This window comes from Battus philenor, unplaced genomic scaffold, assembly GCF_028537555.1.
Source record: "Battus philenor isolate CCGP_79_NKW_IND1 unplaced genomic scaffold, ilBatPhil1.0.hap1 SCAF_16, whole genome shotgun sequence".
NCBI classification, from domain to species: domain Eukaryota; kingdom Metazoa; phylum Arthropoda; class Insecta; order Lepidoptera; family Papilionidae; genus Battus; species Battus philenor.
The window spans coordinates 8,223,233-8,248,334 of NW_027181678.1; the positions used below are offsets into that span (position 1 = coordinate 8,223,233).

General features: G+C 33.9%; 1 protein-coding gene across 1 annotated transcript; it reads left to right on the plus strand.

Annotated features, from left to right (window-relative positions):
• The first annotated feature begins 4,660 nt into the window (after positions 1-4,660).
• Positions 4,661-23,340, plus strand: LOC137919416 (dipeptidase 1-like). Its single transcript, XM_068762487.1, has 2 exons — positions 4,661-4,819; positions 21,997-23,340. The coding sequence occupies exons 1-2, from the start codon at positions 4,661-4,663 to the stop codon at positions 23,338-23,340; spliced, it is 1,503 nt and encodes a 500-aa protein (XP_068618588.1).
• Positions 23,341-25,102: the final 1,762 nt, after the last annotated feature.

A 25,102-nucleotide genomic window follows, 5' to 3' on the forward strand; every position in this document is an offset into this window, starting at 1 on the left:
GCCGACTGCGGTCCACGCCAACTGGCAACTGCGAGAGGCGCGCGCACAGCCTCTTGGCTCCTGGCGCCCCGTTTTTACTCTATAAACGAAATTGACTCTAAAAACAATCGCTTCAAGAACACTTTTTGATACATCCATCTCGAAGCTCGTTCGGTTTCACGACTCGTTTTCCAGACGTCGTCGCTCCGCGGTAATAGAACGACGCGATTACGCTAAAAATACGTACCGTAAGCAGAATTGGGATGTAAAGCTTGAATAACATATAACAATCCTTATTCGTATCATGGTCCGGTCGGTTTTTGTCACGGGCGCATCCGCCTCGCTGTAATAGTGACGTCGACGTCACGAGCATTTTCTTTTGTTACGGATATTTGAACGTTCTACTATTTGCCTTTTTATTTACTATTGCCGGAATTATTTACGTCGATAAGTGATGACATCTTGCACGTTTAAAGAAGCTTCATTTTTCGGAGAACGTAAATTGATATTAGATTTGTTTTAATATTGGTGTAATTGTTAGGGAAGTAAGTTCAATATTATTAGGAAGATTTGATATACCTAAAATTGATTTGTTGTCTTGTCTCTAAGATATCTTCAAAGTAAGTAGTTGGATTTTATCTCTATGTAAACTATACATTATCTATCTAATATAAACATAAAGTGCTTAGTAGCACTTTGTTTATATTAGAAATTTACTAAAATTTAATTTCGTTTATTTTTGTAATGAAAATGGAATCCAAGAATTTTGTTTTCATGTTTCACTTAGTATTGTGTATCATCAAAGGAATAAGCCTCGAGACAAATTTCTACTAAGATTTATTCAAATAAATAATATAAAACCGCGGCCGATAAAACCGAGGACTGAGACCATATGTCTTAGTCATTATGATGTCTTTCGTCAGCATCAATTCAGCGGTAGGACATCCACAGCTGTACCTTGACTTCCCTCATAGATTTCCTATAGGACCTGTCGCAATCGGCCTGTGAGTGGACGTCTTATGCTGCGCTTGCACTCCAAAACCTTAAGGCCTTAGCGGTTATCCGTTCTGCGCGTTATGCGGCTTTCCTATTTTTTCCTACTACAACTTGCCAATCCGCTAGGCTATGGCCCATACTTTTATTCGTTTAGGGATCGCCTCTTTCTTGATTCAGTCTCGTAGAGAAACTTCGTGCATAATTCTCACTATGACTCTTAATCTTATTATTATAACCCGATGTATTTACAAATTTGTTGATTATTATTGTAAGGTTTATGCAGAATGTGCTTATGTAATCATTAGTCCTTCCAGTATCATGTTCTGTTTTATACTTATTTACGGTAGTTGGTATAGCTATTGTATAGTTTGTCAGCAAAAAGGCTTTAATTTTTTACACTTATAACCATTTACACCGTATATTAATTAGGTGTTACAGAGTCGATGGAAGCATCTAGGTAACTTTCTTATTGAAATATAAGTGTATTGTTTAATTTCAAAAGACTCGCTAAACAGTCTTGCCAGCTATCGATGTTCGATGTCACGAGGACATTTTGTACGTCAAATGAATAAAATAATAATCCGTAAAATAGACTAATTTTACTTCATGTATAACACAAATACTAAGTGCTGGTAGTAAGTAAAATTTTTGTATTGGAAACGAATTCTATAAAGTGAATTCCATATTAAATGAAAGTTAAGCGAAACTTGAAACTTACAGGAAGCATTTAATTAATCAACTACAAAAGCAGGTATACAAATTTGCGTGCATAATAAAATCGCTAACTAAAGTTAAACTGATGATAAAAATATTTCAATTTCAATAAAAAGAACAATATACTTCTTTTAATGGAGATGTAACGTGTGTATTAATTTCAAATCTCTTACACAAAGTTCATGCTAAAATCTGAATGCTGTAAGATTAAACTCGTTAATGCAATTTGAGTGGCGGTAGCATGCCAGAAATAGCCAAACAAACATTGAAATAAAATACGTTATGGGTCTTGTGCATTATAATATGGAACATTGTGTTTTATATTATTCGGTTCAGGGATTTTCAAATTTTTCAATTGCCTGTTTTGTTGCATTTACAAAAGTGTGGTAGTATAATACTAATTCTGTTTTATCATGTTTTATACCTGTTTCTGTGAAGCTAGCTTCTAGCCTATAATAAAATAAAAAATTAAAGATAGTTAAAGTAATCAATTGTTATGACTTCAGCCTGTCGTAATTGTTTGTCATCTTGTTACTGTTTGTATATAGAGCAGAGGTGTAACTTTTCTTTGTTTATTTCAATTGAACATTTATTGAAAAATAAACATTATTGACAATTACTTTGATATATAAATAAATATTAGTGTGTCTAAAAATGTTTACTCCATTTTTTTTATAATACTTTTTTTTATAATATCTTATATAATTACAACAAGCAAACAAATATATTGTTAACAAATCAAAAGCTACAGGATTTTTTTACAAAAATGAACTCGACAGTATCTGACTGTCGAGATGCGCGATACGATTAGATTTAGTTGTGTAAAACTATCTCTTGGCTACATGTTCACACAAATGTAGTCAAGATTGGTCCATTGGTCAGGTAAATTTATATTAAAAATACGTACATGCCAAAGAGCTGACATATTACAATAAAGCGGACTATTTTTATTCAGAATTAATCAGCAAATTCCTCATATTCTTCCTCCCATATTTTTAATATTTTTTTTGTAATTTTCTATCTATATGCTTAGTATTTCATCTGTAATGTACATATGTGTGGTAACGTTATGGTACACAAATATGTATCTTTGAGACACTTGAATTTTCAAAACTAGGTAATTAAATAATACATTAATATAAAGTTTAATGCAATGAATACGATAGTTTCAATATTTTTCTTGAAACATTAAAACAATCAGTCATAGCAGAATATCTTATCAGGGATTGATGAGAGATGTGTTCATCTGCCCTTAAATTGTATAAGTGTTTGCTTTATTGGACGAGGGCTTTTTCGACATTGATAATGATAAACTAATTGTTATTTAAGACGATTTTTAAGTGGAATGGGTTTGTAAAACAAACATATTGTTTTTATTTTTCATGCTTTGCTCCATTTTAATGTAAATTCTCGCTTCGTCTGTTAAAACAAAGGTAATAATTTACGAATTCGACAACGTGGAAAATGTTTTTGAACATTTTTTGAAATAGAAAAAAATTCAAGAATTAGTTTTCGTGATTCATAAAGCAAGGTTTCACAAATAAAAAAATGCAGCACGAGTGTATTTGTTTTCTGTTTGTATTTCCGTCTATTTAAATCTCAGGATTACAAGGTACGTAATAATTAAATATTGTTACATTTGTGCAAGACAGAATTTTAATGTTCATTTACTTTTGTCCGTTTTTGCGTTAGTAATTTGTATGATAGTTAAAATTACTTGAAAAACAAAGTTGTTCTACAATTTTGCATTAGGTGAAATTTCTATTTACGCGGTAGAGTGGGTACGTCTACGCGAGCTCGAAAAGTGAATAATTCAATTGGGATTAAATTCAAGCAAGTCAGTAGCGCACATTTTCGTAATGTTCGTTATATTTATCTGTGATTTTCACTCGAGAGAAATGTTTATTTATCGTTTTAAGAAACCTCACGTCAAGTATATGCAGCCGCCTTTCGTATTTTTATTGTGATTAATATATAATAGAAACTTATTTAAATATCTTTATTTTGTCATGACTGTACGTACGTGTTTGAAATTAAGTGGTGATGGGCAGGGCACATAGCACGCAGAACATATAGGAGGTAGACTTTTAAGGGTATAGAATGGAGTCCACGAATGGGAAAGCGCAACCTAGGACGTCCATTCATAAGATGGACAGAAAGCTTTGATAAGATTGTTGGAAGATAACGGCACTGCTCAGGTTTTGTGCTATAGAACCGAACGTAATGCCGCATCTGTTGCGAAACATGAAGGGCACAAATTATTAACGTAGTATATTAGCTCACTAAGACACCCTTTAGAATGAAACTGTTTTTTTCGCACGACTACTTGACGACTGAAGTAGATCCCGCGGTGATTACGTATCAAGACATATTACGCATCTATGAACAGACCAAAGACCAGAAAACATTAAAAGAAACTTTTCGTAGATGAAATCTTTGTTATAGATCTTACTACTACTTTACTTTTATTCTCGGTATGTTTTTTTTAGCTGAAATGTTAGTCATTCCGTTTAACCTAGATTCGGAAAACGTTACACACAAGAGAAGTAATATTTACGCGTCAAATATTGTAAGCAACAAGGAAAATTAAATACTAATCTAATTATGTTTTTGAGGACATTGAATAGCGAATAAATTGTATTGCATTATTTTCATGAATGCCGCAGCTGTACCTGCGGACTAAATTGATGGTTGACGATTGTGCATTTGAGAGATTTGTCCGGCGGGCGGCGGGCTGAAGGCGGGATGGAGGCAGGGGGCGGGAGGTCGGTGGGCGCAGGGCAACTTGCCGCGAGGAGATCGGGCGGGGGCGGCACGTGGTGAGCTTGCCGCGGCTGCGCGGCCGGGTGCGCTGGGCTCCGGCCGGGCTCGCGGCATTAGCCCGCCGGGTCCCGCCATGCGCGTTGCGGCGCCGGGCGCGCCTGCCGCGCTAACCGCGCGCCGGGCTCGCGTCGCGCGCTGACCCGCGCCCATGGAGCCGCCCTGGGAGCTCGAGCTGGAGCTCCGGCGGCACATCGAGAACTGTGCTTGCACCTGCGACCATATGGGCTACGGCAACTACATGGACTACCGCGTGGCGCCCGCGGCGCACGCCTGCCTCTGCCGCGCGATCACCTCGCCGCACGCCCACGTACGTGTCGCTGCCGCGTCGCAGTCGCCCCGGCCTCGTCCCGCATGCCCGTTCCTCTAGGGATCCTTCCACGCTCTTCCGTTTTAGTGTTCAATGTCACCCACATTGTATGCAGTAGATGTGCTGTGTGGACAGCGGTATGTGAGGGATTCCAGTACAGCTTACAATATCATTTTTTCACGATTTGTTATTGGTTGTAAATTTTAATTACATGTTTTGTTAGATCATTTCTGCTTTTCATTTCCTTCTATACCAAATCTTTTCCGTTGCTTATATATTTTTAGCTCTTTTTATCTTAAAATGTGATAGATTAAGTTTTGGGAGTAATTTTATTTAATAATTTTTGTCTTGTGGAGCATCAATCGGATTAAAACAATGAAACTAAAATTTTTAAACTTTTAATTTTCCGACAATGTTTAGTTGTAAAGTTTAAACAACTAAAATAAGGTAAATATTTTGAGGCAAAAATTTCTACTCAATGCTTCGTTAAGCAGAAAAAAATAAAACCTACGCCTTTCATTTTTTTTTCTTTAAACATTTTTAGGTGAAGCGTTGTTAAACTAAACGTTGCATTCAAAGTTGTGGGAGTAAAACTTTTGAGCAAACAGATTGTATAAAAGAATTAATAAGTGTATTTATTAAATTTTATAGCTATGGCTTTAAGATTATAACTAATCCATAATGTAATGAATGTATAATTCATTTTGAATAATAATTGTTTAAATATGTGAAGGCACGAGTCCGTGACATTAATGTCTTCAGGATTATTTTGTCTTGACATATGCTATAAAAAGTTTTCTTGTCATTTCATTTGCATGAATTTGTAATAAACCTCTTGGATTGTAGGCAAACAAACATATTTAACATACATCTCTCATTTCCTGTAGATGACACACTTAAAATTTCACTCTATTAATTTGATTTTATAGCCATGTTACACTATAAATTTTGACACAGTTTGTTTTCTTTTACTTTAATTATGATTTGGAATGGAATATATTCTTTTGATTTGACAAACTATTGAAAGTCATCAATATAAAAGCCTAAAAGTGTTATAGCTATCACAATAGTTTGTTTTTAATATAATTCAATGTTTTTCTTAACATTATTTCTTATTTTCATTCTCGTTTTCAAAATGTTTAGGCTATTTCCACACATGTGCAATAAATTTGATATTGTTTGTACTATATGACGACAAAAAATTAAAAGTGTGAATTTGGATACTTTATCAGACAATTTAAGGATTTGTATGGCGCACAAATTCTCATGTAAAAGTTAGTATTACATAAACTGACAAATTCTACCGACAACCATTAAAATCATCGTTTTTATTTAAAATTAGCTAAAATTAAGAATAATATTAATAATTTAAAGTACATAGTATCAGCAATTGGTAACGTATTATAATTAAATTTTATTATTTTATTAAAAAGACCTTTGGTTTTTTTTGTTCTCGTGCACCTCTTTAGCAAGAAATGTTCTGGTATACTGTTTTATTTGTGATAAATGTAGCCTGTGGTACGACGAGTTGATGATTGTGGGTCGTGTAGTCGGAATAAGATAATAAATTTTGTCGGCAATGTGTCATTATACGAAATCTACGATACTGTATTATGTTATTAATAAATATGAATTAATTATCTTATATTTAAAATATTCTTTTTCACATTTGTACCCAAAATAGAGTCGGCGGACTAAATCGTAATTCGATTATTCGGTCATTCGGTTAACAGCTGGACAATAGAGTTGACGACTTTAGATGTATCAATGCCACCCTTGTGTAATGACATTTTGTAATTAACCAATACCTTTTATTATATAAAAGGAAATATCTGTGTTTTATGATATACACAGATAATAGAGAAAACAATATGTGTAAATCCAATGAGTAAAAAAACTAAGTTAAAAAACACATAAATAAAAGACTGTAAATTAACACTATGTTTCAAAAGAAACAATTTAAAAATAAGTGAAATTTAAAAACATTAAAAAGTATTATTGAGGCATTAAATAGTATTAAAAATTCAATAGTATTTACCTACTAAAAGGATGGAGGCTTTCGCACATAAAAGTATGTCTTATAGCATATTTCACGTTACTTCAATGGAGACTAGTAGATATTACACGTGCTTCGGAATATCCCAGTAAAGTAGGTTTCCTTTACGACAGTCATTGAAAAAGTGTAATAAAGTCGGCATGTTGCCTCATTGGACTGGTTTCTATGCTTTGTACAATATATTTAAAGTGCATGCTCTTTCACGGGATATATAACCCAAATTGTTTTAATAATAAAAATTATATTACTGATTTAAAGGATAATTTGTAGTCAAGAATATATTACATTAATATGTTTTACATACTTGAGTCACTAAATTAGTATGAGTATTGTAATACACTTGAGACTTATCTTTTAAGGCTAAGGATTTGTCTTAAATAAATATTTAGTTAATTAATATTGTATGCAAAAAAGATCATAATTCAATAATGACAAAAAAAAAACATAATTACAATAAACAAAATTGTGTTACGTAAATTGGTGCCTTACTTTAACGTTATCATGCCCTAAAACTTTTTTTTAATTTTACAAGCTATTTCCTTCTTAATGTGGATAAACACCCTGTCAAATATGCGGGTAAAAAATTGGTACCTTTTTCATATTATTTTTAATTTTTTTTTTCACATTGACGTAACGTAAATAATATTCAGATTTTAATTATAAAGAATATCCTTATCGCCAAATACGGATACTTGTGCGATAAAAAGTTTCGCGGATAACAGTTAAATAAATCGAGTTTCTCGTAGCGATAGAACGAAAGTCGAACCGATAAAAAGTTGTACGGCACGCTCTTTCCGGAATGAATAAAAATAATTACATGTATTCCTCACTTCTTCTGCGATAAGCTTTCAAAACATTTTAGCAATTGGAATAGTTATCTTTGCCGTAAAGCGGACTTTAATTATATCCTTGGATAATTACTAGTAGCTACAAAAGTCATCTACGATGTAATTAATTGGGTAGAAGAAATTTCATAGATTACTAAATATGGAATAAAATTAGGGAAATAAATGCCAACAACTAAGTACAGTTCACCTGAAGTTAGCATAATCACCTACGATCACTCTATCACTACCATCGTCAAAATTATTACACTCTATTTTTAAAAAGTTTATGGATGGAAAAAACACAATGTCGTAAATCAAATGAGGTTTTACGCCTTCAGATTAAATTCAAGAAGAATAAACAGTCTCAAGCCATCCGTTCTTCTTTTTACTTTACAGCAGAAACAAAATAAATGTAGAAGAATAGAAAGAATAAAGAAAAATTTAAGTATGTTTATTCGTTGTTATCTTCGTACTGTTAGCAACCACAGATATTTTAACATTGTTCTTAACAAACCACTGCGTGAAAACAAGCGAATTTTATGCGATACAAACAGTCCTAAAAAAACCATTGTCGTCGTTTACAACAACCTGTCTGTAAGAGAGCTCATTTATTATATTACATGCTTCAAATATGCTTGAGAACACAATATGTCACAAGTGTTTAATTAAAAACAAAATTACGAGAAGCTTAGAGAAAAGAGAATTCCCAGCGCAAGTGCTAGGTGTTGATTCTCCCTCTAAAAAAATAGCAATTGTGGTTTATTTTACTGTTATGTTAAATAACCAATAACTAATATAGAAACGAATAGAAAACTGAATCATTAATGCACTAATCTATTGTTTAATAATTAAAATATTATATACTTTTAAAATAGTTTTTATTTTATCCACTGAAAATGGTTTTTACTTTAGTTCTCTCAATCATGACTAACAAGACAATCCTACAGAGTGCTGAAATAAAACATAAATCTTTTTTTAAACAAATTATATAAATACAATCGAAACATTGAAATGGAATCTCCACTAAACATAAAGTATCATTTTTAATGTTTAAGTTGTTAAGATTCCAGTCAAGTAAAGGAACATTCACATTTTTTTTGCTTTTAATTCGAGAAAAGCCAACTTAAAAGGTCGGCAGCATTTTAATGCAATGCCACATTGCATAACTGATATGACAATTACTGAGAAAGTTCTCTGCAAATAATTTAAATAAACCTTGATTATATCTACTTTCTTCTGTAGCCTTAGTTACTTAATACCTTTAATAATATTATCCTATTTATAAAAGGTTTATAACAATGACAATATACCGTTAATGATATTAATAATAAACCTACATGGAGTTTAAATATAGAAAGATTTTACAAAATAATTTAATCGACTTGTTTCAATGATCTTAATTTTGCAGCTATTACACGGTTCGCGTTGTAGTTGACTCTTTAACACAATTACGCGTGTCATATATTATTACAATCGACTTTATTTAAATGCATACGTCGCAACTAAAATAGGAAAACAAGTTATTTATGTTTTATTTCAGTTACTCATTTGTATACAAACATTTACCATATATCATCATCTTCATTTCAGCCACAACACGTCTATCGTGGGACATAGATTTTACGTATAGCTTTACAATTGGACCGATTTGAAGCAGTCTCAAATTTATCAAAAAGGCTTTTATGTCTCCCCTCGGATTATGAAAGTTTATATAAAAGCGATTTTATGACTAGTAAGTTTATAACTTTTTTATTCAGATTAAATAATAGTGCGTGGTACTCAAATCTAGTCTGGAAGAAATTTAGTCTTTTTATGAATTAGGTAAATTAAGTAAAGGTTTTAAATTTTTTCTGGTGTAAAATATTCGCACTACCAAATTTTTCAAATGTGAATCAAAAAATGTAGTTATTAAAAAAGTTTAACCGTTTTTAGTGTTCATCGTGGTCTGATTTTAGACAGGTAAATTATCCGAATTTTTTAATATCAGTTAATATTTGCTTTAGTCAAGGTATAAAAATAAATGTGACAATTTTTTATTACCGAGTGGCTTATATCAAAGTTTAACCCTTTCCTCCACCTACTTTAGTAATCGCTAAAGAGGAATTAATTAAAATGATTTCATAATAATTCGCAGTTTTAAATACTTTTAGACGAATTGAAAATTATAAATTCAAAGAGAAACCTGTGTTAAGTACTTTTTCAATTTAAAGTACTTTTTGCATTACCTCCATGTTAGGTTTAAGAATGCGGTCTTTTTACTAAAAAAATAAGGAATGTTTGTTTTAATTTTTTTAAGCAAATTTTTCTTAGATAAAACACATAATACTATTGTAACTTTAATTTATGTTATTTGTTCTGTTAAATATTCGTAGGTTTTGAATAAACTATTGTAAATTATTCAAGGGTTAAAAACTATTGAGGTATTTGTATAATTAGACTTTTCAAAAATAACAATGCAAAGTGTTTGCTCCACTAGATGAAAGTAAGTTAAGCGCGTTCCAATACACGTAGCTGACACGGTTCGGGAAGCATCGGGGTCCGCGTTCTATAAAAGAGCTTGTCTGCGGACGGATGGCTAGTAAGGTAACAATGGGGGCGCAAATTTCACGCAACATTATGCCAACCGTGGGGGCAGCCTCGGCCGAGAGAGCCCGGTGTCTGGCTTGCAGGGAATCGATGCAGCTCCGCCCCACCTCTGCGTCCCTTACCGCGAGATGTTTTCGCAACTTTGCTCGCTCCCGGCCCCGTCGGTCGCCGCCTAGCCGCGACTCTCACTCGCAAACTTACTAGGAGCTTGCGGTAAATAAAATGAGTAACGTTGTTAACCACCGTATAGCCTTCTGTGTGTGCACTTAGCAAATTGTTCGCGCTATTATCAACACTGTCTGTTGCCCCATTAAACTTTAAAACCATAAAGTAAATCTACCTTAACTGTAAATTGTACAATACTGTAGAAAAACTTCGTCTTTCAGTACCGTTTTTTTTTATTACATAGCATTTTCTGGAATGTAACTTCTATCAAAATATATATTTAAGTCAATCTTAAGATATAATAGAAAAACATTAACACGGCTTAAATGTACTTGCAAAACACGACGCACAAAGCAGAATAAAATTTTAATGTACGGTTTTTTATCTACATTAAAAACTTTTTTCTTGTAATATATCACATATTAATCAAAACTCTTATTTTGAACAAATTTAAATAGATTAAGCTTAATGAAAGTATGATTATTTCTTCAAAAGCTTAAAGATGATCGTAGGAAGAGCTACAATTCAAGAATTTTCCGCCTGGTTGCCTTTCAACCGCGACGACGTCTTCCGCTAATTACTTCAGGCGTTCCCTTGAGAAGGATACATTGTACTATTGTAATAGTCCACGCAAATACATGTTATTTGAACGCCTCTGAACCACGCATCAATTAAGTTTATGACTGTTCATTGATTACTATGCTCTAATGATGTAAAATATATTATTTTATCTGTGCAAAAACTCTAAAATCCAATATAGTTACGTTTAATTACTTATAAGATGATAATTTATAAATCACTATTAAATTTCAGTTAAAACAATATGTCGATAAAATAATAGATTAGGCCTTATGTATAAATATCTGTGTTAACTATAAATACTTCCACTAAATAATCAAATTTTACTTTACTCCAATTCAAGAAAACTGCTGTCTAATTCCATCTATTTATCAATTTTGCGACATTCTGAAGACATTTTTCAAATTGTTTATTATACCCGATGGAGTACCATAGTTTTAAAAAACAGGTTTTCTCCATATCAACAGCAGTAATTTATAAAATCTATCAGTATGAACACATTTTTTTATTATTGATTTTGAATTCCTAATATAGAGAAACAGTGCAGGATTTAACACGTCTTAAAACATTCAAAGCAATAGATTAAATTTAATTAACAATTTTCATAAAAATTATTTCACTGATTGTAGTAATATTTAAGTTTCCATTTAAAACGACATAAGTCATATAACGTCGATTTTTAGGAAAATATTAATTTGGAATGGTGTTTTGTACTTTTGTAAATCTAGTGTATTTTATACACGACAAAATACGAATATTTGCCGAATAATCAAACAAGGTTTGCCACACTCCGTTATTTGGAATAAATCAATATTTTAGAACGTCAAACATTGAATATGTAACAACGTTCACTAGGTGAAATTTTAAATGTGCAGTATTTTTTTACATTTTCAACCGCACAAAACGGAAGAGATTTTATTGTCAAAGCAACATTTTGGCGTGAGGCACATAGTAAGAATAATGATTACAAAAACGTTAATTTTTTTTTAATAAAGTAATATCTACCTTTGACTAAGTTATAATATTTCGTAAAGGAAAACAGATTTTTTTATTATTTTATCACCACTATATACTACTTTTACATATCTCATTGTAATTGTAAAGAATTTCTCAAAACATATTTAATGACGTGACGGGATTACTTTCATTATTGACATCTCACGCTTGGGAGATCGCATAATGGTTAGATTACTTCTCAAGTAATATTAAGGAAATTTTAAAGAAAGTTCCAAAATTTTATATGAAATTAAGGATTTAGTTGTGTGTTATAATGTTGATTTTTTATATATATATATTAATCTTACACATGTTCCTATCGTTGGATCGCAGAACAAAAAAGATTTTATATTTTTTGGAAAACATTTCATATTTTTGAAGATCGGCTATCACCTAATAACGGTGCACCTAAAATGGTGCACTTTGTTGCACGACTACCACTGCATGTGCGGATGTCGCTAAATATTGGTCCTTTTCTTACTTAGGATAGACTTCCGCAAGGTAACGCCTGATTCCATTAAATATTTACACAAAACAGCTTAAGAACTTAAATGCCCATTTTTATTTAAAATTCTAACAATTTATTTTAGTTATCGTGTTCAAAATTAAATGTAACCGTTTAACTCTAATAATAATATTAAAAAGTAATAAAAACATTATTTTATGATTTTAAGCATCGATTTAATTTTTCCCATTAACTATTTATTAAGAAAATACAGTTTTTTTATATTAATTACACAATAAATAGTAGTATTAACTAATGACACCAATTGTTTTAGAATAAATTTTTAATTTTAAGGCAAATATAGTGTTAATTATCTCGAACAAACGTTACTGCATTGTATGACTTATGTAACTATTAATTTTGTAGAACAATGGTATAGACGGTTGTAAAAGCTTACCGTAATAAAAATATTTAAATCTTGGTAAATAATCGCTATTTTTATGAACAAACAACAAAATAATTTCAGCGTACAAACGCTTTCGAAAAAGAAGGTAAAACAGAAATTTTAGTGACTTCAGAAGCACAATACAAGGCGACAAAGCAAATTTAGGTTTACGTTGTTCCTGTCGCCTTTTATGAAATATACCAATGGCTGTTAGCACTAGGGCGGAAAAACATTGGCATATCGTTTTAGTGCCTAATAAAGATATTTGCTACGTTTGCCAGACGAGTTGCTAAATCTTTCAGGATTTTTCCGTGCAACAATAGTACAACTGTCTATTATAGTTTCAAAAACTTCTTCAGCTATATCGCAGTATATCAAAGAATGTTTATAATTATACGTAAACTGTTACACACTAAATATCTATTCTAAAAGGACAAAATAGAAGTTTGAATATTATAATCTCTTTAATTAGACAGGTCTACTAGAAGACACTAGCCGTTTTTACTAAACGCTGCAATACGTTAGGAAACGTGGTTTTTGTAATGACAAAAGAAACAAATTGTTCTTAATATCTCGTGCCATATGTTTTATAAAAAGTTTTGGCGTAATCTGTTAACAAAATTAATTTTAAATTCTTATTATTTAACGTTATAAACTTTTTAAGAGAATTATTTTAAAATATATAAGCACTGACAGCTACACATAGCATTCAACAGTTTGCCGTAAAAACACAACAATAGAAGATAAAACATAAGTGTTGACCCCCGACGTTGCGACATGTTGAGACTAGACTTTTTGTTTCACATGCACGGCTTTCGAGGATGCTATCAAAAACAAAGCGACGTCTGATACTTTTTTAAACATTCACTCGACGTAGCTCAGGAAGGAAACGTTGCTATGCATAGTAGAATTGTATCATTACTAAAAATCTAAAAAAGCGAAAAATTTTGTTATTTTTTTATAAAAAAAATCAAAAAACTGTATTGTTGATAGTATATGAAAGTTATGCTCTCTACAGTTGTTGTCATTGTTACCGTTCACCTTCAAATATCTCCATTTCATTGAGGAATATTAAGAAAGTCTATTTCTTCACAACTGTTGTAATTGTAATAAAGCACCTTTACTCGTTAAATTTTTCTACGATGATAATGGATAATGTCCAATGTTACAATGGTCACACTGAAAGTCTTTGAAACTGGCCAGTTAAAAAAAGTTGTTTTATAATTTGAAAATGGGTCTCTTTATTTTCTCGTATGTTACATCATTCTATAGTTCATCTTTATCATTATCATTTAGGCGTTACTTTGACGATCGATGTTCAAAAAGACTGTTGCATTGGTGCCGTTAAATGATTTTGAAATTATACGGTTTCAAATATTGTATTTGAAATAAAACACACTAAACTTGGATCTATTGTTATGATCCTGAAAAAAGGAGACAATTTTCACAGTGGGTGTTTTCTTTAGAAGAATTTTGTGTATAATTAGAAGAGAAAGCAGAGAAGCATATAAAAAAGTTGACCTCGTTATTTAGTCAAACAGTGACATCTAATATGAAATCAATTGTTTTGATGATTTTGTGAATTTAAGAAAACGATAACAACAGAGTGGTACACTAACATTAGTGTGCATGTTGTTTGGAAAATGTTCGACAAGATCCACACAACCGAGACCTTTTTTTTATTTTTTTGTTTCGGTGGGGGAAATCTTCCGGTATTCAAGATGCCCTGCCTCTGGGGGGAGGACAGGGGTATGTGGGATTCCTACCCACTAAAACCCCCCGGTGGTCGCCCTCTGCGCTAAACGGGGGACCGCGGTATCTCCCGGTCAGGGATCGCCACGCGGTCTTGCCTCGCGCTGTGCTATTTTTCGATAGCCCGTCCTGGGGTATACGTGTATACGCTACCCCCGAAACCCTCGTGGTGCTATCAGGATGGTTCGAGACCACGTCGAACCATCGTCCGCCTCAGAGTCGCCGAAGCTAGTGGGAGTTTAGGGCCCCCACCCTAAACTCCCGCGACTCCGAAGGCCCCGTATATGGTTGGGGAGCACCATTCACCGGAGGGCCGTCGCGAGGCGCGTCTCTGCGCTGACGGCGTTGTCTCCGAGCGGGATCTGTCCTCTGCCGATCCCGTTCGGCCGCCTCCTTCTGGACCATGACGGTCTCACAAAAAGAGGCCACGGCCCTCCACGCTGATGATCCGCTCAGCATCGCCGACACGACTGCTGGCGAGGAAAGGTCCTGTCCGATCTCGTCCGCCAGGATCCGCCGCTCCGACTGCCACGCCGGGCCGCGAACGTGAGCGAGGCGGAATCCGCACAACCGAAACCTACTTCAACAGGACAACCCGTCAGTGGACTCGGCCAAACGAACAACTAAGTTTGACTAACGTTGGTGTAATTTAGATTATTGAGTGATTATCTATGCACAGTCTTAACCGTGCGACTTTCACTTTTTCCTTAAAAAAAATTAAAAAAATGTTGAATACAGTTTCAAGGTGTCAAAGAAACGATAGCTTCATTGTAAAACTTCGTGTGAAAAGGAGTGGGCTACAGCTTTTAACAATAGTTTTATTTTATTACAAGAGGACATTTAAAAAAAAAACAGTAAATATTATTTAAAGTTGATACTTAGATTAATTCTAAAAACTTTCTGATTGATCATCCGTCGATGATGTATCAAATAAAATAAAATGAAACAAGATATTGAGGCGTCAGCCAGGACAAGACAGATTTTAATTCTTACTGTCCTATAATAAATCATTAATTCTATGTACAATTTTATATAATTTTTTAAGCATTAAAGTAATAGGAAACGTTATTTTTAAATATCGTGAAGATACCAATAGATACCAATAGGCGAAATCAAAATACATCGTATTAAGGGTAGCAGTGTTCAAAGTTTTTAACGATTTTTTTACAGAATGTATCTCTGTTCCAATATTATTAAATTAAAAACAAATGTCATAACGGGATTAATTTTTTGTTTTGTTAACTATTAATAAGTTAGTATGGTAATCTTACTTTTTGGTGATAGCATTTTTGTTAAATTTCTTAGAATCATCTTGTAATAGATATAAATTTCAAAATGTACAAATATCTGCGCTAGTGAAAAGCATACTGAGAACTTTCTTCTTTTTTCATGTATAACATACCACTAATAGAATGTTTCACTTATATTTTCTCTAAATGCGTTATGCTAAATACGCAATTGCTATTTCAAACAACAGAATAAACGGGATTATTTTATTATAAACTTACTTAAATCAAAGTAATTCGTACACGGCGTATATACCCGTCCAATACCGTAAGGCCCCAATTACTTTACAGTTACGTCATATGTAAATATGCTTAGGAATATTCAATATTATTTTCTTTCACAAAGGATAATAAAATAATAAAATCCAAAACTTGCAAGTCAAGTCCCATGTACACACGGGTTTTTAATAAAAACGTGCGCAAACAACTGGTCGCAATATTCTTGGTAAATGGATAGAACTGAGAACTTGTAAAATTTGCTTTTTAGTCACATAGTAGATTTTAGTTTATTGATATGCGATTACCATTAACAAAGAAATTATTTCAGAAATCCTTGATTTGGGTAAGCAACAGTTATCTTCACTATAGAAATTTCAAAGAAGCAAGAGAAACGAAAGACATTAAGTATTCAGATCTTTAATGCTTTTTTTTCTACAAAGTTAACAGCATAAGTTCATTAATTAGTGCTGGCAGATAAAGTTTCCCCTAAATAGCAATGTTTACGTCTAAACTAGGACTCGCAAGGTCGTAACATTTCGTGTCAGGAACAAAGCTCGCTAAGCGCCCAGAAATTATTGCTCACAATTAGGATTGTGGCGGCTTTTTGATCAATACGATGTGCATTTCGTTTTTCGTAATAAGTTACTGGATTCACATAAAGAAACATTTTTAAGCATAAATTTATAAAATAATAAGACCAATATTATTATAAATTGTTAGAGAAAATGTATAATAATTTAAAATAACTGCAATTTATTCATGTACAGAGAAATATAGGTAACAATGTGTTTTAATATATTACGTTTACTATGAACATCTCTGAAACATCTAAATATTATAGCCTGAGATGAATAAGTTAACAATTTGAATTATCGTGATAATTCGTTATGTTATGAAAATAATCTTTTTGCATTTTTTTACTAAAACATAAATATTGCTCATTGGACATCCGTTCAACTACGAAATATTGAAAATGTGTTTCGAGTCTTTTTTTATTCGAACTTTAATTCCAGGCTATGAAGAACTAGGCTTAAGTATCCTTTGCCAATAGTAGAGGGCTAGAGCTCGCGAGAGTTAAGTGTTGGGGTTTTAATTGTATACTAAAGGGAATCCGACCGAGATGAAATGTTTTAGAATTGATAAGTTATAGCAACGAAATTATACTTATTGCAGGACATGTTCAGGTACTCCTAGGCACTACTGTCGCAATGTTGATGACTCCATCGTTGACAGGTTTTAGTATAAAAGACAATATTCCATCGGCACCCATAGCTTTTCCGGTAAGGCACATTTTCTCTTACATACCTAGAAAGATTGATCATCCTATAAAATATACTTCATCTTATGAATTTTAAACTTTATAGAGGTCTAACTAACAGCTCTATTACGTAAGAGGTTATAAAAATACAAAAGAGTTGACATTTTAACATAATTAACTGTAGCATGATTGCACTGGTTGACCGTCTTCCTAAGTAAAGTTTTTTAACAACCTACTGTTCATGTTAAAACAACTGTATTTTAGATAATTAGAACAGCTGTAATTGAAACCCGTTAACCTAGTTACGTATTTATGGCAATGCACATTTTCTACATATTTCTATATGAAATTGCAAAGAAATGTAAAATTTAGTTTGCAAATATGCAAGCATTATTTTCAATATATTCATCTACATTATTCCTATAATATGTGCTAATGTTTCCAATTGAATATTTCAACATTTTGTCCTGGATTTTAAGACCTAAATAGAACAACTAGCCTTTCTGTAGAGGAAAGTAGTTGTATTCAAAAATAATTTTTTTTTTAGTGGAACATAGAATCCAAAAACGCCGTCTCGGTACTACTTAACATAATTATTTTTTTTCTTTGCAAACAATTTGTCATAAAATAGTTTATAAACAATATTTTATTACGTTACTATAAGTAAAGTAGTAAAAATATATTACTGGTTTTATTAATTTTTTACCCAATTAGCTAGTTAAATATCTTCTGAAGAATTAATCATCGATTAATTTATTTCATGACAGCTACATCAAAATCAATTATTTTGTTTTTTAAACTGTAACAGTTTATTTTATTGAATTATTACTAATTTTTTTTTAAGTTTTCCTTAAAGATAAGTTTTTTTAACATTAATTTTTTTTTATGTTTTCTTTTTGTTAGTATTTACAAAATTTTCAAAATATTACAATTACCAAGCTAGTAGAAACATTTTATTAGATCAAAACCTGGCTCTCATATTATGTCAAACAAAGTTAGGAAGCAGCGTTCGCTATCCTGCATTGAGCATTATTTGTCTTTATTTGCAAAGGCAGTGAGAAGCGAAAGGTGATGATAATTCTTTGAAAGGAAACAGTTGTTGTGGGGATTGTGTTTTGTTTTTGCGCTCAAAACAATAGATCCACTTTTAGTCACATCTTTTTGTCTGCTTTATCCTAACAGATGAAAGGCCTTTCGTAATGTTTATTTGAAATTCTGGAACCGGCAACGACTGTATTAAGTACTAACTATGCGGAATGAATATCCATTTTAGTGGTTCTAATTTAACACATGAGTTTATATTTACGTATTTCGCTAAGAATTAATTGTAATACAGTATTAATGTAAATAAATATATAAATTTTATTAATACATGCGTGTGCACGAAACCTTTTACGATTCCACCTATTTCGATTTAAAATCTTTGACTATTTGCTGGTATTTGTAAATCATTAACAACTAAAAAGATATATTATAAAAGGCACCTCTATAATGTAAATTTCTGGAATAAAAAAGGTTATAATTTATTTTAAAACCCAAATTTATCTGGTGGTTCATCACACATTGTGTTTTAAATAAATTATTTATTTATTCTTACATATTCGATGTAACTTTATAACCTTATATGGGAGCGATCGTGGTAGAGAACCGCTCTAAGCTTTAACCATATGAAAATGTTGCCTTCAAGTCAAGCATAGGGTATAATGAAATAGAAAGTGACAATAAACAAACAATTAATGTCTTTACATTTTTGACAAAAATCTTGTAAAATATTGATCTAGAATGAAGTTATATTGTTTAAATGTTAATGAATAATAATAACCATTTTATATATTTTTTTAGTACTGGATGGTGTAATATTAATATTTTGGTACATCACGGCGGGCTAAAATCCCGGCGAGTGGAAGCCTTCGTACCAGTTTCTCCTGTAAATGGGTCAGAGGCTATTCAGGTCCCCCTGACACCTCCCCGTATTATGTGTGCCCCTTGCATAATTGAACGCGCGGCAAATTATTGTCATGCCTGTAGGTACAAACATCTGCACCTCTTAAAATCTACAAACTTGTTCATCTCATATAAACCTAGTATGGGCGTATTAGCTGGTTATATATGTAACTAAATCTTTGTATAACAATATTTATTAAGTTTTATGTCTAATTATGGTTAAATAATATATCTAAAATAACTACTTTTTTATACTAGGCTTTATTTGTTATTCAATATTATTTTACGGTATATGTTTTATTTTATTTGTAAAATTACTGTTAATTTAATTTCTATAATTTTCAGTCAGTGAATAATGTAATGCCTATATTAATACTATTACTAATTCTCTTTCGATGATTAGGTTACGACTTAACAATGAGAACCGCTAAGCTATTTATTCTGGAAGCAACGTGACCGGGATACGGATTTTAACGTAGATGGTCACAATCAATGCCACGTAAGAGTACAAAATAGTGATTCAGTATTAATTTCCAGATGTGGCATTTACAAATCAATATTAACTCATTATCATTTTTTGAAAAACAAAACACTGAACAGAAGAGAATGGGATGGTGCTTCGCATAATACGACGTTTTACTTCTTTATCGTAAATGTTCAATAACATTTGGTTTGAACAAGAAATGACTCAGTTACGAGTTGATATAATTCCCATCATTAAAAATGTCATTATGCGAACAGAGTCAAAGAACTCGTATTAATAATTAAGTTTCATATTACGATAAAATTAAAAAAATATTCTGACAGTGATTATCCCAGAAGGTTAATTACAGTGAATTATGTCTCTTCTACTTTTATAACCTTTTAAAGTTAATGAAAAATGTTTTAATTCTTTCTATAAGGATGGCATTATAATCTTCCTAAAGAATTTTATAGCCTTTCTTCTCGATAAGGAAATTTACATTTTAAGCGTTTAGTATTTTTTATTTTTATAATAATGTGTATGAACGTTACCTATTGACCATAAATAAAAACTATTCACATATATTTATCATTTGTAGGCGCCATGTCTGACAGATTATACATTATTTGAGCAGGAAATAAGTGTGAGGAAAAAAATAAATCATAAAGTACAGACAATATAGAGTGATAGTCATTATTTGTGATAATAATAATACCAAACTGGAAATTAATATACAACCCAATCCGGATGGACCTTTACGCGTCGCTTGTTATTGAAGCGAGATTAAATTTAGGATTTATTCAATATTGCAAATTTGTCTCCTATCATTTTTTTTATTCATAATAGAATTTTAAGTTTGCAGTTGTTTTTAAGTTTGTTTAAATTTTAATATGTTCTGCTTTACTGTGAATAAAATAAAAACCACATTTCTAATTTATCCATACATGGGTCGTTTTTAATTATTATTTTTCTACATCTATTTCTACATATAAAAAACATGTATGTGTCCATTGTTAATTTAAAGTTTTAGTTATTTCTCTTGATTTTATTACAATTTTTGAACATGTATTTAATATGACACATTGTATGTTTTCTGTTCATATTTTGATACCTAATTAACAATAATTTGATGGGTCGTTCTGTAGTAATGAAAATATATATAGAACTAGTTATGTAACAGATAAGTTTTTATTAATATACCCTGTAATATAATGCACAAGCAAAGCAATAAATTAAAAAAAAAAACATAATTTAGCCAGAAATAAACAGCAGGTCCTAAAATATTTTTATGTTATCTATGTATGGCGCCGGGCATTAAGATATCTATGATGTGCTCAAAAACAAGCACATGGCGTCCGTGACCCGGCGACAATAATTGCTTGACCCATGTACTATTTTATAAAAGCTAACGTTCGTACTTTCATCTAGAGAGTATTGGTTTCTTTTTTTTTCCCGCTTCATTTGAAAAAGAAAAACAAAGATAAAGAAGAGGCTAATTAAAAAGTGAAAGCCTTTTCATGTTACAATTTCACACTGAAAATGCGAGTGGCTAATGATTGGGGACCAATTTTCTTATTTTCGGCCATCGTTTGTTATGTTCTCTTTGGTATCATTTTATTGTGTAGCTACAAAAACATATATGATGTTGTGATTACATATTTATTTATTCTAAAAATAATTCATGTTTTAAATTTTCTTTTCATTATTTTCTATTATTATTATTTATTTAATTAAATATTAGATACTGTTATAGAGATGGAATTTGTTCCGATATTGGATAATAGAGATCAAAATCGCTCATTTTTATATTTTTATAATTTTAATACATAAATAAAGGACGCCGCTTATTAAACCGACGGATGATAGTGTCGAATGTTTCCCAGGAGGCCAACGAGTCGTTGACGAAGGTAGCGTACTAGTAGGTGAACCGACGACATAGTCAAGATGGTAGGATACGGTCAACTCAAGATCGATAACCATGTCGATCTTTGGTGGAGGCACATGTCTTGAGCGTCTATCAGCTGACATGATGATGATGATGAATTTTGATGTTTGTATTTTTGATAATTAGTCAATTTTCTTGATAATAACTTTCACTCTTAGCAATAATTAATAAAAACATTCATGTACTCAAAAATATTTTATTTTTGTTGAAGGCGGCAGTTCCAGAGGGCATGACGTTTCCCGGGTCGCTGCCAGATGTGGCAGAGCGATGCGGGCGTTGGGCTCCGGATTCTTTGTCGGCATCCGCTTCAGGAAGTTCCGACGAAAAACCAACACCTCGCCGGCCGCGCTGGCGCATTGCCCTCGCGGCGCTCGTCGTGTTGGCCGCCCTCGTCGCTGCGCTCGCTCTCCCGCTCGCACTCGGCGGCGGCGGCCGCGCCACACCTGAACAGCGCCTCGTCACCATACGCCGCTTGCTTCGAGATTATCCCCTTGTCGATGGTCACAATGATTTAGCTTGGAATGTCCGAAAATTTCTTCACAATAAAATTAATGACTTTAATCTCTCAGCTGGCTTGGAAGGCCTCGAGCCGTGGGCACGTTCGCGCTGGTCGCACACAGATATCCCACGACTCAGACTCGGCCAGGTTGGCGCGCAATTCTGGTCGGCGTACGTTCCGTGCGGGGCGAGAGATCGCGACGCCGTCCAGCTCGCTATTGAACAAATGGATGTTATCAAACGCTTGGTTGAAATGAATGCTGCACATCTAGTATTGGTTACTGATGCCACGGAGTTATTGGACGCACATAGAGACGGTAGAATAGCATCACTGATCGGCGTCGAAGGTGGACACGCTCTAGGTGACTCGCTCGCAGTACTACGGGCTTTCTACCAACTGGGCGCTCGGTACCTCACAGTAACGCACACGTGTGATAACAAATGGGCGCGAGCCGCTGGCGCCTCGGGTGGACTAACAGAGTTCGGTCGCGCCGTTGTACGAGAAATGAATCGACTCGGGATGATCGTCGACCTTTCGCATGCCGGTGAAGACACAGCGCGAGACGCGTTAGAAATGTCGCAGGCTCCCGTAGTCTTCTCACATTCCGGTGCAGCGGCGCTTTGCAATTCTACTAGAAATGTTCCAGATGATCTTCTAAGATTGGTTGCTGCGAACGGAGGCGTAGTGATGATTAATTTTTATGCGAAGTTAGTAACATGTGGCGAGCGAGCAACTGTAGAAGACGTGGTGGCGCATATTAACCACGTGAGGAGGGTGGCGGGGGTGGAGCATGTGGGGCTGGGGGCGGGGTACGACGGGATCGACGCGCCACCGGAGGGGCTAGAGGACGTGGCGCGGTACCCGCACCTGTTGGCTGAGCTGCTGCGCGACCCCGCGTGGAGCGAGGAGGACGTGCGCAAGCTGGCCGGCATGAACGTGGTGCGCGTGCTGCGGCACGTGGAGCGCGTGCGCGACGAGTGGCGGCGCGCAGCGGTGCTGCCAGGCGAGGCGTGGGCAGGTGCGCGGCGCGGCGAGTGTGCCTATGGGCCCGCGTGACGCCGGCTGCGCGCCGCCCCCCCGCGGCCCATCTCCCACTGCTCAATATTGACACTCGTTGAACGTAGTTATACATGTATATTAGTGTCCAAATGTGATTTAGCGAATAAAGTAATCTCTACCAGACCTCGATGCACAAATTGTTTAGCTAAGGAGCCGCGCGCGCTGTGCGCTTCGTCTCGGCGTTGCCCTGCGGGTCCCCGCTGAACTATTCTCCATCCACGCACACGACTTCGTTGACGAAAGCCCAATGCGATTCGCGATTTATATGATGTGAAACCATTGATGATATAAAAAGAATAATGTGTTTATAGAAAAATAAATATTCTTTATTTATAATACAAAAGGTTTCATTTTTGCTCCTAGAGTTTTTATTTATATTCCTACCTCTTTTAGGAAAAGATTTTTTTTATTTTACTGGATCTCATTTTACTTACACATATAGTGATTATAAAAGACCCTGATCGAGTATTATAATACCTGGCAATTGATTTGGCAGTTCGAGCAGAAGACTAAGACCTATGGGAAAAATCGGCTGGGTTCGGCGGGTTTCTTTAGTTTATCCACTCACATCCTGGCAATTAAGATAGGCAAAGATGATGCTTTACAAAAACGAACCTAGCCGAATATCTCGCTCTTGTTTCCAACCATCCAAATAAAATGCTACTATAACCTGATATAGTATATGATATGCCATAATGCAGTGTTGTAATGGGTTTTATAGGTCGGGAAAAAGAGTGTTTATATATGAGTTAAGTGTGACGATATCATGAGGAAGATTGGACGTTCCCACTTCCGGTCAGTTATTTCTTATCTGAATCTTTCCAGCAGTTATTAGTAGTTAATCAACATCCTGATCAATGACAAAACGTTATTATAAATAACGTCCTTGCTATCCCACTGTCATCTCCTCAGGCATATCGTATTGGCTATATTCTTCTACTTTTTTTTCATAAGTAGTATCCGCCTCTATCCGTAACATATCGACTGTTTAAACTACCGGCATATAGAATAGTCCCCATCCTCTCCTCTCATGGTTGCTGTAAGCCGGTTAAGTGAAAATATAGACGGACGATGATACCAACATCTCTCACACATATTTTAAATTAAAAAAACTGTGCTCGCAAGCTCATATGCCAAGCATGGCATATTGACGAGAATAAAGATTAAAAGATCAAGCTCACAAATTCGTCCGCTACGCTATTTCTGGCGAGAGTAACAGCTTAGCGGTACGCCCGTACTAACCATGGTACGGCGGAGGTGTAGTTACATATGATAGACTCTGCTGTAAAAATAGACTTCAAAAATACATGACCAACATCAGCATCGAAATCTTATGTCGGCGCTCCCTACAGCTGCAGTCATCCCAATGAAGCTGAGTTGCATAGACAGCTCTATAGACAGATACATAAGTGCTTGCAACACGATGTATGTATCTTAAATGAAAATATTATTAAAAAGACGATAGAGTACAACAATAGGTCACAAAGTGTTTGCAAAATTTGTAGGAAAAGCCTATTGACGAAGCTGAAAAGAGAAAACAGCTCGACTGAGGCCAAGGTACAAGGGAGTTCACATGGTTGTATGAACAGTTGTACATATCGATCGCTAAGCCTGTTGATAACATGGCTAAATACCTAATAGCCAAGCTATCCCAGCACTATATTGAGGATAACGCGGACATTAATACGTAAGAGATTAGGATGACCCTGAAATAACTCAAAAAAAAGGTGCGTAACAGAATAATATCAGAACTTCGAAA